The sequence below is a fragment of the Rhagoletis pomonella genome, unplaced genomic scaffold (genome assembly GCF_013731165.1).
Source record: "Rhagoletis pomonella isolate Grant_MI unplaced genomic scaffold, Rhpom_1.0 Rhpom_scaffold_00005, whole genome shotgun sequence".
In the NCBI taxonomy this organism is placed as follows: domain Eukaryota; kingdom Metazoa; phylum Arthropoda; class Insecta; order Diptera; family Tephritidae; genus Rhagoletis; species Rhagoletis pomonella.
In genome coordinates, this window is record NW_023458559.1 from 81,266,455 (window position 1) to 81,280,274 (window position 13,820).

The 13,820-nt window shown below is 35.3% G+C and overlaps 2 protein-coding genes across 2 annotated transcripts in view; both read right to left on the minus strand.

Annotated features, from left to right (window-relative positions):
- The window catches only part of LOC118739670, a 339,105-nt gene that overhangs the window by 12,800 nt on the left and 312,485 nt on the right, over positions 1–13,820 (minus strand). The gene's annotated exons all lie outside the window — the stretch shown is intronic.
- Positions 3,513–5,121, minus strand: LOC118739679 (protein midgut expression 1-like). The gene is made up of 2 exons (XM_036471152.1): positions 4,803–5,121; positions 3,513–3,767 (listed from the first exon to the last, which is right to left on the minus strand). Exons 1-2 carry the CDS (start codon positions 4,853–4,855, stop codon positions 3,569–3,571), a joined length of 252 nt encoding a protein of 83 aa, XP_036327045.1. The 5' UTR covers positions 4,856–5,121; the 3' UTR covers positions 3,513–3,568.

Here is a 13,820-nt window from a genome sequence, read left to right on the forward strand (position 1 = left end):
TCTTCTCCATGTCCACAGACAACGGAGTTATCTTCCTCAAAAGAACACATATCAAAGTCTGCTTCTAATAATAACGACCCTGCAGTATCTTCCCCGTCCCCCGTTGAAGTTGTGGCACCGCCATCCAATCTTCCGACGCTCACTCTACCCTCAACTAGTAACTCAGTTACTCAACCCCGTCCGCCGGTAATCCAGTCTGATACTAGGAGACTGGTTGTGGTTCCCCCAAGGAAGTCTATATTTGTATCTAGATTTTCGAGGGATACTTCCGAGGACGATATAAAGTTTTACATCTCGTCCAAAGTTAAAACTGTCAACTTAAGTATCAGAAAATTTAATTTTAAATATGAAAGAAATATTTCTTCATTTAAAATAGACGTAAATTTAGAAAATTTTTACATGCTGCTTAGTAGTTCTTTTTGGCCCTCCGGAGCTTTCGTTCGTGAATTTGAGTATAGGCCCAACAAAAATAATAATTTAGCAAATATTCCCCGTCAGAATACAGAACCAAAAAACTGATTACTAAATCTGCTTTAAGTATTTATTATCAAAACGTAAGAGGCATAAATACTAAATTAACGAATTTATATCTTAATGGCCTTGAATGCAATTATAATATAATTTCTTTGACTGAAACTTGGCTCAAACCTCACACTTTTAATTCAGAGATTCTTTCAAATAATTATCATATCTACAGAAAAGATCGGGAGGAAGGAGTCGGCGGTGGCGTACTCTTTGCCGTAGACTCTTCAATACCATCTGAAGAAGTTAGTCTTCCACACATCGAATCTGCAGAATTCAAATGCATTCGTGTTCAGGTTGGAAGGGGATTTACTTACTTAGCTCTATGCTATATTCCTCCCCGGATCTGACTTATCAGTGTATTCACAACATGTATCTTTACTGAAATCAATTAATTTAATGATTAAACCCTCTGATTCATTGATTGTGTTGGGTGACTTTAATTTACCAAATGTATCATGGAACATGGCAAAATATTAGATCTTGTTTATGTTGATGATGCATCTAAGTCGGCTGTAAATAAATGTGACCCACTAGTTTTGCCCGAAGATGTCTACCACCCTGCTATTGAGATATCTTACGAAATTATAAACGATGGTCAAAATTGCGATGTCCAAACATACGAGCCAAATATTTCGCTTTGATTTTTCGCAAGCCAACTTTAAAAAACTGAATAAAGAATTGTCTAAATTGTCGTGGCCTATATACAAAGAAAAAGTTGAGCAAAGCGTTGCACATTTTAATTTTACTGTACATAGATTATTTGAAAAGTATGTGCCTAAACGCATGTGTGTTCCTGTAGAACAAACACAGTTATGGTTCACTAAAGAACTGAGAAACTTGAAAAACAGAAAGTCACGTTATTTTAGATTACACAAAAAAACCGGCTTACACTCATACTATGTAAAATACTCACTTTTGCGTCACAAGTTCTTTGAATTAAACAAAAAGTGTTATAAAGATTACTTGTGTAAAGTCAAACGACGTATAATATATAACCCCAAATCATTTTATTATTTCGTAAACTCCAAGCGAAATGTACGTGGGTTTCCTTCCGCCATGAAGTATCAAAATACCGTCTCTGGTGATAATCAAACAATTTCTAACATGTTCGCTCAGTTTTTTAAATCCAATTATTCCACTAACTCCCAAGCATACTTTGACTATCCTTTTAAACTAAGTCCAATTAACTCAATACATAACCCTATAATATCTCCCGATGATGTTTAAGTTTACCTGAAGTCCTTAAAGCAGTCTTTTAGTTATGGTCCTGACCAGATCCCCACTTGTTTTCTTAGAAATTGTGCTGATTATCTCTATGAGCCGTTAACAGCCTTATTTAATTTGTCTCTTAAAGAGGGCGTATTTCCAACTGTATGGAAGGAATCGTTCATAACCCCCTTACATAAAAGCGGTAGCAGGTATTCAGTGGAGAACTACCGGGGCATAGCTAAGCTTTCTGCAATTCCTAAATTATTTGAAGCAATTATAACAAATCGGTTGACGCATTCTATCACTTCAAGCATTTCATACAGTCAACATGGATTTTGCAAGGGCAAATCAACTTCTACAAATTTACTTGAATTAACATCCTATATCTCAAAAGCATTTAGTGAGAGAAAAACTGTTGATGTTATATATACTGATTTCAGTAAAGCATTTGACAAAGTGTGCCACTCGTTGCTCATCTATAAACTTGATCTTCTTGGTCTTCCACCTAATTTTCTACGTTGGATCTCTTCATACCTCTATGATAGATCACAAAGGGTATTGTTTAAAAATACTATTTCTGACGTCATTGATGTTACTTCAGGAGTCCCTCAGGGTAGCCACCTAGGCCCGATTCTGTTCCTGCTTTTTATAAACGATATTTCTACAGATATAAAATTCTCCAAAATTTTAATGTATGCAGATGATGTAAAACTTTATAAATCGTACGTTTCAATTGAAGAAAGGTCTTTGCTACAATCAGACTTAAATAGCTTACTGGTGTAAAGTAAATCTTATGCCTCTAAATCTTAAGAAATGTAAAGTAATGTGCTTCTCGCGAAGAGCTGTTCTGCCAGTTTCTTATATAATAGGTAACCATAACCTGGAACAGGTATACAATTTTGTGGACCTTGGTATCACAATGGATCCTAAGCTTAATTTTAATCTTCACATTAATGTGACAGTCAACAAGGCTAAAGGTGTACTTGCATTTGTGAAACGATGGTCAAAAGAATTTAGTGACCCGTATATCACTAAAACCCTGTTTACAACATTAGTTAGGCCGATTCTGGAATACGGCTCGGTGGTTTGGAATCCAAGGTATCAAATTTACTCAGACAAGATAGAATCAATTCAAAAACAATTCCTACTTTTTGCTTTAAGAAATTTCCGATGGGATTCTCAATATAGTCTTCCATCTTATACGAGTCGCTTAAAACTTATTAACCTTCCAACACTTGCCAGTCGCAGGGAAATGCTTGGTATAATTTTTATGGTTAAATTACTGACAGGCTCAATTTCAAGTCCGTCTCTTCTGGCTGATGTTAGCTTTAATGTTCCCTCACGCGTATCAAGACACTTTTGTCCCATATTTCTGAAAGCTTGTAAAACCAATTTTGAATTGCACGACCCACTCCGTTGCTTATGCCAGGATTTTAACTCTCATTCCAGCACGTTTGATATATCAGATCCGCTTTTCAGCATTAAGAAAGCGATACTCTCCTCTCTCAATAAGTGAATTATGGACATAAATACATAAAATCAGCTGATGAATTTAGTTCTGTAGCTGAACAGTTTTAGATCTCGACACTTAACAAACTCCTGCCTATCGTGACTCGGCACAAAAATTTAAAATATTGGTTCCGTACGTCATGCGGACTGCGCCCCTCGTGCGGATGGGCGGGAATGGAGGGTAAAAACCGTTGGGATATTATTATTATTTATATCGTAAGCGGTTTCATTTATTACTAAAATTAAAAAAAACTACATATATCATAGTTATTAGAAATATAAAATAGTTATTTTAACAAAAAGCATTTACTAAAATTCAAATTTGTCATTGTTGTTGCTTGAAATAACCGCGAAACGTTAACGGCGCTGCGGTGATGACTTCCTGCATCAATTTTTGTTCACTGCTACTGGGACTATCGTTGTTGTAAAACACCATGAAGTATACAATCAGTCCAATAATGATAACTAATCCAACAACGGAACAAAGTATGCCAAAAAGCACATTCAACGCGCATGAAAAACAGCTGTAAAAAGGGTGAGAAAAAAAATTTATTAAATACATATGATTAGCTCTTCTATTTTTATTAATTATAATTTTAATTTTAATTTAAAATTCTATAATGTACTAATGTTTAGCATGTTATAAAAAAAAAAAAAAAACAATTAAAAACCATCTTAAAAAGTTGTGGCAGCGAAAACGGGGCCGAAAAGTCGCTCACGAATAAGGCAGCAATCGAATGGTTTCAAAATGGTGCTGATTGATGCATTGACGCAGATTGAAATCTAGTAACAGATGCGCACACTACACTTGCGATAAACAATAACCCAGAACGTTGTATAGCGGCGATCGTTACATCATTCCACTCAGCCAAAACGAGGTAAGATCTTCAGTAATGCAACTTAAAACCAACAAAGCTCGGTGGAACCGATATACATATGTAATGCCTGCTGAGCGGTTCAAAGGCTTTAACGAAGAACTGAGAGGGATGGAGCTTTTAAAAAACTCAAAAGAGGTTAGTTTAGCGGTGAGCGAGGTCAAGACTAAGTACTTACTTCCTCGCGACACACAAAGAGTCTTTGCATATTGGCAGCTAGGAGACGATCCTCACACTACTATTTTTGTATAGAACGAGGTATTTCTGCGAGAGGTTTCTGCCGCCTAAAGGGATGAAACACCCGCCGGGAGAAGGAATACTCAAAGGTTTCATAAAAGAATAGTAAAACCTGGGCTCGAATCGTAACATCCGTTCATGGATCGAAAACCATACGAAAGAAAATTACGTGATTCGTCAGTCGTATAAACTGAACGAGATAAGGAGTACGTTCACGTATGTTATAATCCAAAACAGATCTACATACAAAAAATTGCTTTTATAAAATTAATGTGATACATGATATGTAAAATATATATACACATGAATATATATTAGAATATATTATATACAGTAGAATATATTATATAGATTGGGTGAGCTAATACATACATATGTAGATTTTATTAGATATATCTTTAATAAGAACTTCTTAGTTTTCTTCAAAACACGTTAACAACAACTTACCAACACACAACCTTTGCTGGACATTTGATACACTCCCACAAAGCCTTGCACATCTTGTACACTTGGATTTAAAGATTTACTGCGGCGCCAAAGTCCGGTTATAATTACTTTGATTATTGTCAAGGTCAGCTGTAATACGCAATTTTAGTTAGACAGCTGAAATTATTAAATTTCCTAGTTCTTTTGTTGTTCGATAATACGATAAGAATAATAAATAATAATGGCCGAAGTTATTTTATGTGTCACATTCGGGTTTCAAAAGAGAACCGTATTTCGTTACCAATCAATCACAAAACGCAACTAGTGGATGAATCCCATAAAATTTTTGATTATATCTACGGCGAAAAATATGGCAAATAACTAACTAGTTATCGCAAACTATTAATACATCATTGATCTAATATTGAGTTTAACCTCTCAATTGTATGAATAATAGATAAAACTAACTGTTATCATGAGTGAATTTCTATCGTTTTATTTTTTTAACCCAGGAACGCAGTAAAATGCATACAAAAAATATTGAAAAGATTATGAAGAATTAGTTGAGCTTCAATCTGTCAGCTTCTATTATGGCTTGCTTTGGAAATGCATACATAATATTGAGCCCATACCGCCAAAATAACGTAAGCGACATTTTTTCAAAATTTTCATTTTGATGCAGAAATATTCCTAGACCATCATTGCATCATCATGCATTAAAAAGAAAATTTTGAAAAATATGTCGCTGACGGTATTTTGGCGGTTAGGGCTTAGGGTATGTACAAAACAATTACACTCCGTGAGGTAATATCCTCTCCAAAGTAAAAATTCATTGACGTCTCATGTAATATTTAAATCCTTAATAGTAGTTCAAAATACTTTCTTAGAGAAATTTTAATAAAAATGTGGGGAGCACTCCATAATCCCGACTTTAAAGATCCCGACAAGACATAATCCAGACAATTTTTAAAAGTCTAGACAGGACATAATACAGACATAACAAAATCCAGACAGAATAAAATAGAGATAACACATTATTCAGACAAGACATAATCCCGACAACTCAAAATCCCGACAAGACACAATCCAGACAAAAAAAAAATTACAATACGTCCGGCAATGATTTTGATGACTTATGCTTAAATATAAACGCTTAGCACTCCACATTTTATCGCTCCTTTACTGCAAGGAGCCTAACCCTCCTCCCTACAAAATCCTCGGCAACCATTTTACCACAAGGACGAAAGCTGCGTATTCTCGTCGATGGCAAACCAATTCCGACGGTGAATAACTTGAAAATTAACGGATCTAGCACTCGTTCCCGGCGCATACAACCGAAATTGCCAACAAAGTACAGAGCCATAGCAAAGTCCTCAATTCCCCAATTCGGCAGTACTTGGCCAAAGACACAGAAACGGTGTTGCAAACATACAAGGCATTTGGCCGCCCGGTTCTAAATTCTGCAGCGCTTGTATGCTCGCCGGGACAATTGGTTCGCAGTGGACGAAACTACAGACATGCTACAATATAACACCCCGGAGAACCGGGGATGCCTTCTGATGTCGCCAGAACATCACATCACACAGTGAAGCCGAAATTCTCCCAGTAAGGGGACAACATCATCCTCGGCAAGCAGTTCCTAGTAGGGTGCTACAGATGTCAGCACTCGAATTTGCTTGAGCTGAAGGACCAGGGCTCGAATCGTAACATCCGTTCACGGGTCGAAAACCATACGAAAGAAAATTACGTGATACCGTCAGTCGTATAAGCTAAATGGGGTAAAAAGTACGTTCACGTATGTCATAATCCGAAAACTGTGTTTTTACGTGACGAGTAATACGATCTCGTATGTGACGATTCGAGCCCAGGTCCAGCACTACGCACAGCACCCCTGGGACTGGGACTGTACAGAGAGGCTATTAACGGCATTTACAAACTCCAGTCGAGTGAATGCCGTCATCAGTGCCAATTACCACCTGTGAACGAGAGTGAGCTTCAACTGCCACGAGATACCCGCGTGACTCTGGCCCAACTCGCCTCCCAACATCCAAAATGAGTGTCCAGCATGTGGAGATCGCGCGATTTTTTAATTACTTTTATATTTTGTCGGGATTTCTTTTCTGGATTGTGTCTTGTCGGGATTATGTATGGTCGGGATTGTGTCTTGTCCGGATTATGGTCAGGATTTGGTCATGTCTGGATTATGTCTGGTCGGGATTTGGTCGTGTCTGGATTATGACTTTCGGGATTCCGTATTTCGTATTTCATTATATACCCATATGCATGCCCATGCATTAATGACGCACATAATTGCCTACGCTTAGACGGGTTCCCGTATTAAGCGGTATGGAAATATAAACTTTTCCTGGCTTTTTTAAAACAGCGCATTGGATTCAACTAGCAGAGGGGAACGTTTATTTTACTTTTGCTTATGATACCACTTGCCAGTATATGGGTTAACTAATAGGGGTATTCTCCAAATCTTGCAAAGCCATTGCACGTAGCACGGATTGCACGGATTGCATAAATTGCAAACACACAACAAGAAAATTCATGGGAAACAACATTTCCTATCGCTGCAAAATATGCAACGTCGAAACCCATGTATATATTTTGCAAAATAGCATAGCAAGATAATAGCGACCCTGTGCTAGTTGTTTTGTTGTTGGAATTGCTACATATGTATTTCTCTCATTCCTCTCATCTCGCTCACTTAATTTTTTTTTGCTGTCTCTTGTTATTGTATTTGATACATAATTTCGCTGCTTGCTCCCCATGCATGCTACCTCTTTGCAATGGGGTGTTCTCGTACTCTTCGAAATTTGGAATAGTATTTTTGCATTTCGTGCAATCCGTGCATCGTGCAAGACTTCGAGAATACCCCTAATGTGTTTAGTACGATATGACAAATATCCACACATACTTAAAAGCAACAGGTGGTTTAACCAAATTCCGTTATCGTGAAGTACTAGGTTTTGTTTGTAAGTGTGCACTTTAGTTATCGATATCGATTGAAGCGTACAATTCTTAACACTCAATATAAGTTGTTTGCCCATTCCAACGAATCAATGCTACATAGATACATACATACATGGTACAAATATAAACGTATGTTTTATTTACATAAGTGCATTTACTCATTATTCTGGGAACTACCAAAGATAACCATCCGAGAAAATTCGATGTTTACGCTCCTAATCATCGAATAATGCCCAAACAGTATTTATTACCGATGCGTGGTAGTCAAACTCTAACAGGCCCACTCAGAAACGCCCATACAATTTTTTCTAGTTGGCATTTTACTATCTAACGATTTTAAATTGCCTAGTGAACGAAACATCTGCGTCAAAAATTAATTGTTCATTGGCTAATTAGTCTGCTCCTTTAACTGTCAGATTTTCAGGATTTGGTTGTAAATCGTTTACGGTATTCGCCATCGCCAACGCGCAAACACTCCTAAGTCTTTCAACCTAAAGCTTAGTATGCAGCTCGCAAGAAAAGCAAAATCTCCATATAAAATGACCTACAAGAAATTGCTAAGAAATTTTCTTGAGTCAAATTTCCTTAAGGCAGTACGCAGTTCTTAAGGAATTTGCTAAGCTTTCTAGTACGGTTTTCTAAAGTTTTTTTGTGAAAAAATAGCACAAGGCAACCCAGGTTTGCAACATAAATATATGCCCGTTCCATTATTTCTTGAGGAAAGAACGAGACAACAGGCTGTGAAGTATCAGATGTCAAAATTCCTTGAACACACGAAATAATGCCTTTTTTTTCTTGACCGTTGTCTTGAGAGCTGCATACTGGCCTTAAGCTGATGCCACATAAAACGTGTGCTTCGCTTTACGTGACAGATTCGCTTTGACAGCTAAGATGAATTGTATGAAAATGCACAAAGCATGCCACATAGACTTGTAACTGTCAACAGTGACGTGGGTGCCGACGGTAAATGAGTGTTTCCAGCGAAAAGTCTACCGCGTAAAAAAAAAAATTAAAAGTCCCATATCTTACTTATTTATAGGCCGATTTGGCTGCTTTTTATAATATATGTATATTGGTTATGTATGCAGAAAAATGTTCGCCAAGAATGGTCTCGTTAGGTGGCGCCAGTATCGAGATATTTTGAAAAATCGTATTTATGCTCTGATTTCTTTCATATTTGGCGTATTTAGTTGACACTTAAAAATGGAGCCGCTGGTGGCGCTGATGTCAAAATAAAAAGTACGTACGGACATTTTCTTACCGTTAAAAATTCTTTCAAGATCAATGTTAATAAAAACCTTTTCAATGGAAATTTTAGTAACGTAAAGCCAAGTAACGTCACGTCAGATAATTCAGCTGATTAAGCATAAAGCTAGACTAGATTTTTACATTTTAAAACTTGGAAAATTAACCCTAAATATTTCCAATATTGCTACAAAAGCTTTCATACAAATAGTCTGGCCCAATTCGCAGTTTTGTAATTTTGTCATCGAAGTCAAAATCCACTTCTGTTCAGTTGTATTTTTTTACTGAATAAGGGGCCATTTAATTGCTGTGCAATTCCAGAAACCCCTTTCTAAAATTTTGACGTTTTCAATTCTTTTTTTGTTTTAACATTTTGTTATACGAGTGTCACGTAACGCCAGTTTGAAAATACCCATATAGCAAAATTCAACGACATATTTCAAAATATACGAGATTTATTAGTAACATTAGAATATCTCTGTAAGGAAATTCTATGAAAGTGTAAAGGGTTTCTAACTTATCTGGTAAAATTTAAAATTAGTCCGTTACATTGATGGTAACAAGACATACTTATGCTGAATAATTATGGGGTTAGAGTAAATAAGTCCTCTCGTAAATCGGTAATGTATACGAAATCTATGTTTAATCTTTAAGACTTAATTAAAGTCGTCGGAGCTGTAAAGAAAGACTTTTCCATGTATTTAGAAGAAGATAAGTTTCTTCAGAGGAACAAAAAAAATGAAAAGTTTTAAATTAGGTATTGTTTCTACACGTAGCGAAATTAAATTCCTAAAAGCTGAGATTTTCCAATTTTTTATTAATACATATGTACATACTAAATTACAAATTACATTATTTATACGAAAATTTGTTGTGACTTATGCTAGGACCGGAAACCATTTCTTTAATCACATTCCAAACTATCGATGCTGATTGTCGTCCAATCGTCGTCTTCCACTTCGTTATCAGTCGTACTGCTTATTGCGTTATATTGGATAGCCCTGTGTTGATTAATAACTATAGTCGTCACACTTGAAAGCATTACTCCACTGCTACTTGCAGTTGTTGACGAAACCCCATTACTTTGAATTTGTTCCATCAAAAGAGACCGCACGATGTCAGCCTGCCGATCATTATGTTCTAGGAACATCGGCCGATAAGGATTCGAATCAACGTCATAGACAATGCCACATTGGCAAGGACAGAAGTAGTAAATCTCTCCACTTTGGCCAATTAAAGATCTTGCAAAGAAGTTATTAGAACTGGGTAATACTCGAATATGCGGATTGTTCGATCGTTCGAGAGCGAATTGAATGACATCACTCAGTTCTGCTTCAATGAAGTTTGGAGGCCCACCGGAGGCGACCCTTTCATTCAAATCGCCGTTTTGTGCAAGAAGAATGCGTATTGAGCGATGATTCATGGCTAGTGGTAATTGAAGAGACGTTTGACTTGGTACTTAGAAACTGAATATACTATCTCAGCCATAAACTCACTGATGCTAAGTGATAGTTTCGACGCATTTTATAACACTAAAAAATATGTGCATACGTAATAAATATGTATGTATCTGGTATGTAAGAAACTTAAATTATTCCAGTGGCCGGCAGGTAGCTCTGATTTTAGGTTGTTAGTGGAAAAGATGTTTAGGCTACCATTCTTTAAGGAGTTAATAGCCTTAACGAGTTTAGCGGAAATATAATCAACGCAATCCTTGGAGGTAAAACAATCATACCAGTTTATGAAAAAAATTTTACCTACATTTTGAACTCTCTTCATTACGCCAGTATTCAAATACGTAAGTAAGTAGGTAAATAACATACATATGCATGTAGTATATACATATAAACGGATGCACGCATAAATTTACCTATGTACTCACAGTGCTTATATATTAGATTTAAAAAGGGTCACCATATTATTTTTGCTTTTCTTTACTAGTAAAAGAATAAATCTGTCGAATTTAAAAGAAAATAGCGGGACAAGATTTGCACAAAACAGAGTTGCAAGCATACATATAAATCTAGTTGCTACAAGGAGAAAGTTGCAAATCCCTTAAAAGTTTTAAGTGATGCATTTTTTTTTTTGATTTACAAGAGGAAATATTTTTTAATAGCATGGTTCTATTAACAGTTCATAAAAAAAAAAATCTCTGAAAAGTGGCAAAAGTCGCACATAACTTTGGAAAAGGGTCAAAAAGTCGGGTAAAAGGGTATTGGCGCTTAAAAAGGGTCAAATTGCCCCTTTAGTCGCACAACGGCAACACTGGTTACGAGTATATTGACGAAGAAATATCCTTATTACACTAGTAGACAGTAGCAGAATTTTGACGGCTATTAGCGGATGTTTGCGGCAAAAGCGCATTGTATTTACCTTGCCAAAATGTTCAACATTAAAATTACTAATTAATAAAATTATAGTTAAAAAACTAAAAACACGATTTTATTACAACAAGAACTAAAAAGTATAAAATAATTTATAGATATAGCGATTCCGCTTAAGAAGAATAGGAAGAAATTTTTTGTAGAGTTATTTATTTTCATGTAAGCAATATGCATTCTAAATGTAAACTAAATCGGATCATAAATACGGTTTTTCCAAATATCTCGGCTCCTGCGCCACCTATCAGCAAATTTTTTTGTGGATTTGTTTCTATTCATACAGGTAATATATATGTTCTAAATACAAATATCTCGACTCCTGCGCCACCTAGCGGACTAAGTCATCTTTTATATTTGCGTTGTCCTCGAGTTCTGAGCTAAGTTTGAAGTTTCAAGTATGTAGCTCATCGGGAAGTTTGTTAAATATTGATTGCAAAGTTCCAGGTCATACATACATAAACACAAGTGAAGTTAAATAAAAGCTTGTAAAAAGCCTTGTATAGGCGCATTAAGTTAATAATGTATACAATTATGAAGAAAAAAATATTCGCATTCATTCGATGTAAGTGCTATGAATTGATTTACGCAAAAAAATCGCCATAAGTTTTTTTCTTTTTTAGTTGATCGCACTTTAGATCTAGATGTGCGATATGTACATACATACATATGTATTTGTAGCCGTAACCACCGGGTGCGTTTGAAACTCCTATTAGGGATCGATCTGACTTGATGTTTCTAGTTCAACTTCACTAAGGAAGCTTAAACGTGATTGATCAAAAAATGTTTTAACTTGCGAAATCTAATCCAGGCTGTTACAAAGTAAGCCGCTTAAGTTCAATACATACTAAAATTTAGCGATAAAAGAGGGGATTTACATTGCAGATGTTTCTCTTTGTAAGCAATGCCCCAAATGTTTTTATTATTTTTTTTTTTTTACATACATGCACACAAAATACCAAAAGTTTATACATACTTGCACAGCTTGGATGCAGATAATAGCCCTCGAAGTTGTTTGTTTCTTAAACTATTGGCTTTATTATATTTCACAGATTCTTTTTAAATTTTCTAGTTTGTTACATATAGCAATGAAATGTCTTTATTTGCTGTCAAAACTACTGATCAAAAACAATTCGAAAAATACCTTAATAAATACAGTGACACCTATTGTGAATTTCAGGAATATTAAATCTGATGCTGACAAAACATACGACACAACCGTTGCACAGTGGTGCCAAACTGGAATTTACTGTTCAAAATAGTCAGTACAAAAATAGATTTTATTCATGTGGTATATTGAAGAAAATGCGCAACACCCTCGACATAAAAGCTACTAATCTTGGACTTTACTAAACTGAAATTGAATTAACTAAAAAACTGCATATCAAGGAAATAGCTCAACTGGGTTGTCACCATGGTGAAATTATATATATATATAAGATGTAGGAATTAGGTTGTCACCATGGTGAAATTATATATATATATATATATATATAGCCGAATGTCAAGAAAATTAAGAAAATAAAGTGAGAGAGCTGTTTTATTACTTCACCTGTTTCAGCATGGACTGTCACTTCCAAGGTGTATTAAACAAGGTGTGATTGACAACTCAGTTAGGCTCTCTTTTAAGGTACTATTATGCCAAAAAACATAAACAATCGATTCAAAATTCATACAAAATTTTTTCAATTTGACTTTATAGGTTGGTTCTTCTGACAGCAATGTCAAATTCGATCACACTTTGTTGAATACATTTTGGTCACTTCTACCTTGTTGAACATGCCTTGATAAGTGCTGTAGTAAGCATAATATACATACGATAGTAGTAGTTTATTTACCATTGTATATCGATTTATTTATTATATTATTAACCTTTGAAAGGCGATAAAAGAAAACTTATCAATTCTTTTGCAATTGAATTCTCTTCGTCGGCATCTGGGCTTCTGTGGTAGACAAACTCCGCAAAGCAAATTAGTGATAAAATAGTCAAAGAGATGAACACAATGAATGCGGTGGCACAAAATACATTGTATCTGCAACCGCTAAAAAATGAGGAAAACAAAAAAAGATTAAATAAAGGTACAATGGAATAAATATAAAATTTAATTACCAACACATAACTATGTATCTGTATGTTATTAATCGAAGACCACTACTTTATTGTTTCTGGTATTATCTATGTAGTTATAAAATTTAAATTATAAAATTTTTGTTTATTTTCCAAATTGTATTATTTTTTATTTTGCTTATATATGTATGTATGCACGTAGAATGTCATGTTTGCTCAAAGTCTCAAACATTTTTTTACAAAATTGCTTTCTGCGTCATGGGCATGATGCAATAATGAAAGGTGTTGTACGTTGTGACAGCTCGAAATCGAACTACCTTAGGTCAATATTGTATTTTGGAAGTACAAGATAAACGGGAATAAAAAAAA

Coding starts and splice junctions, on each gene's coding strand:
- LOC118739679 (XM_036471152.1), bottom strand. CDS start 4,855: ATGTGCAAGGCTTTGTGGGAGTGTATCAAATGTCCAGCAAAGGTTGTG. Junction 3,768..4,802: donor CCAGCAAAGGTTGTGTGTTG/GTAAGTTGTTGT, acceptor CCCTTTTTACAG/CTGTTTTTCATGCGCGTTGA.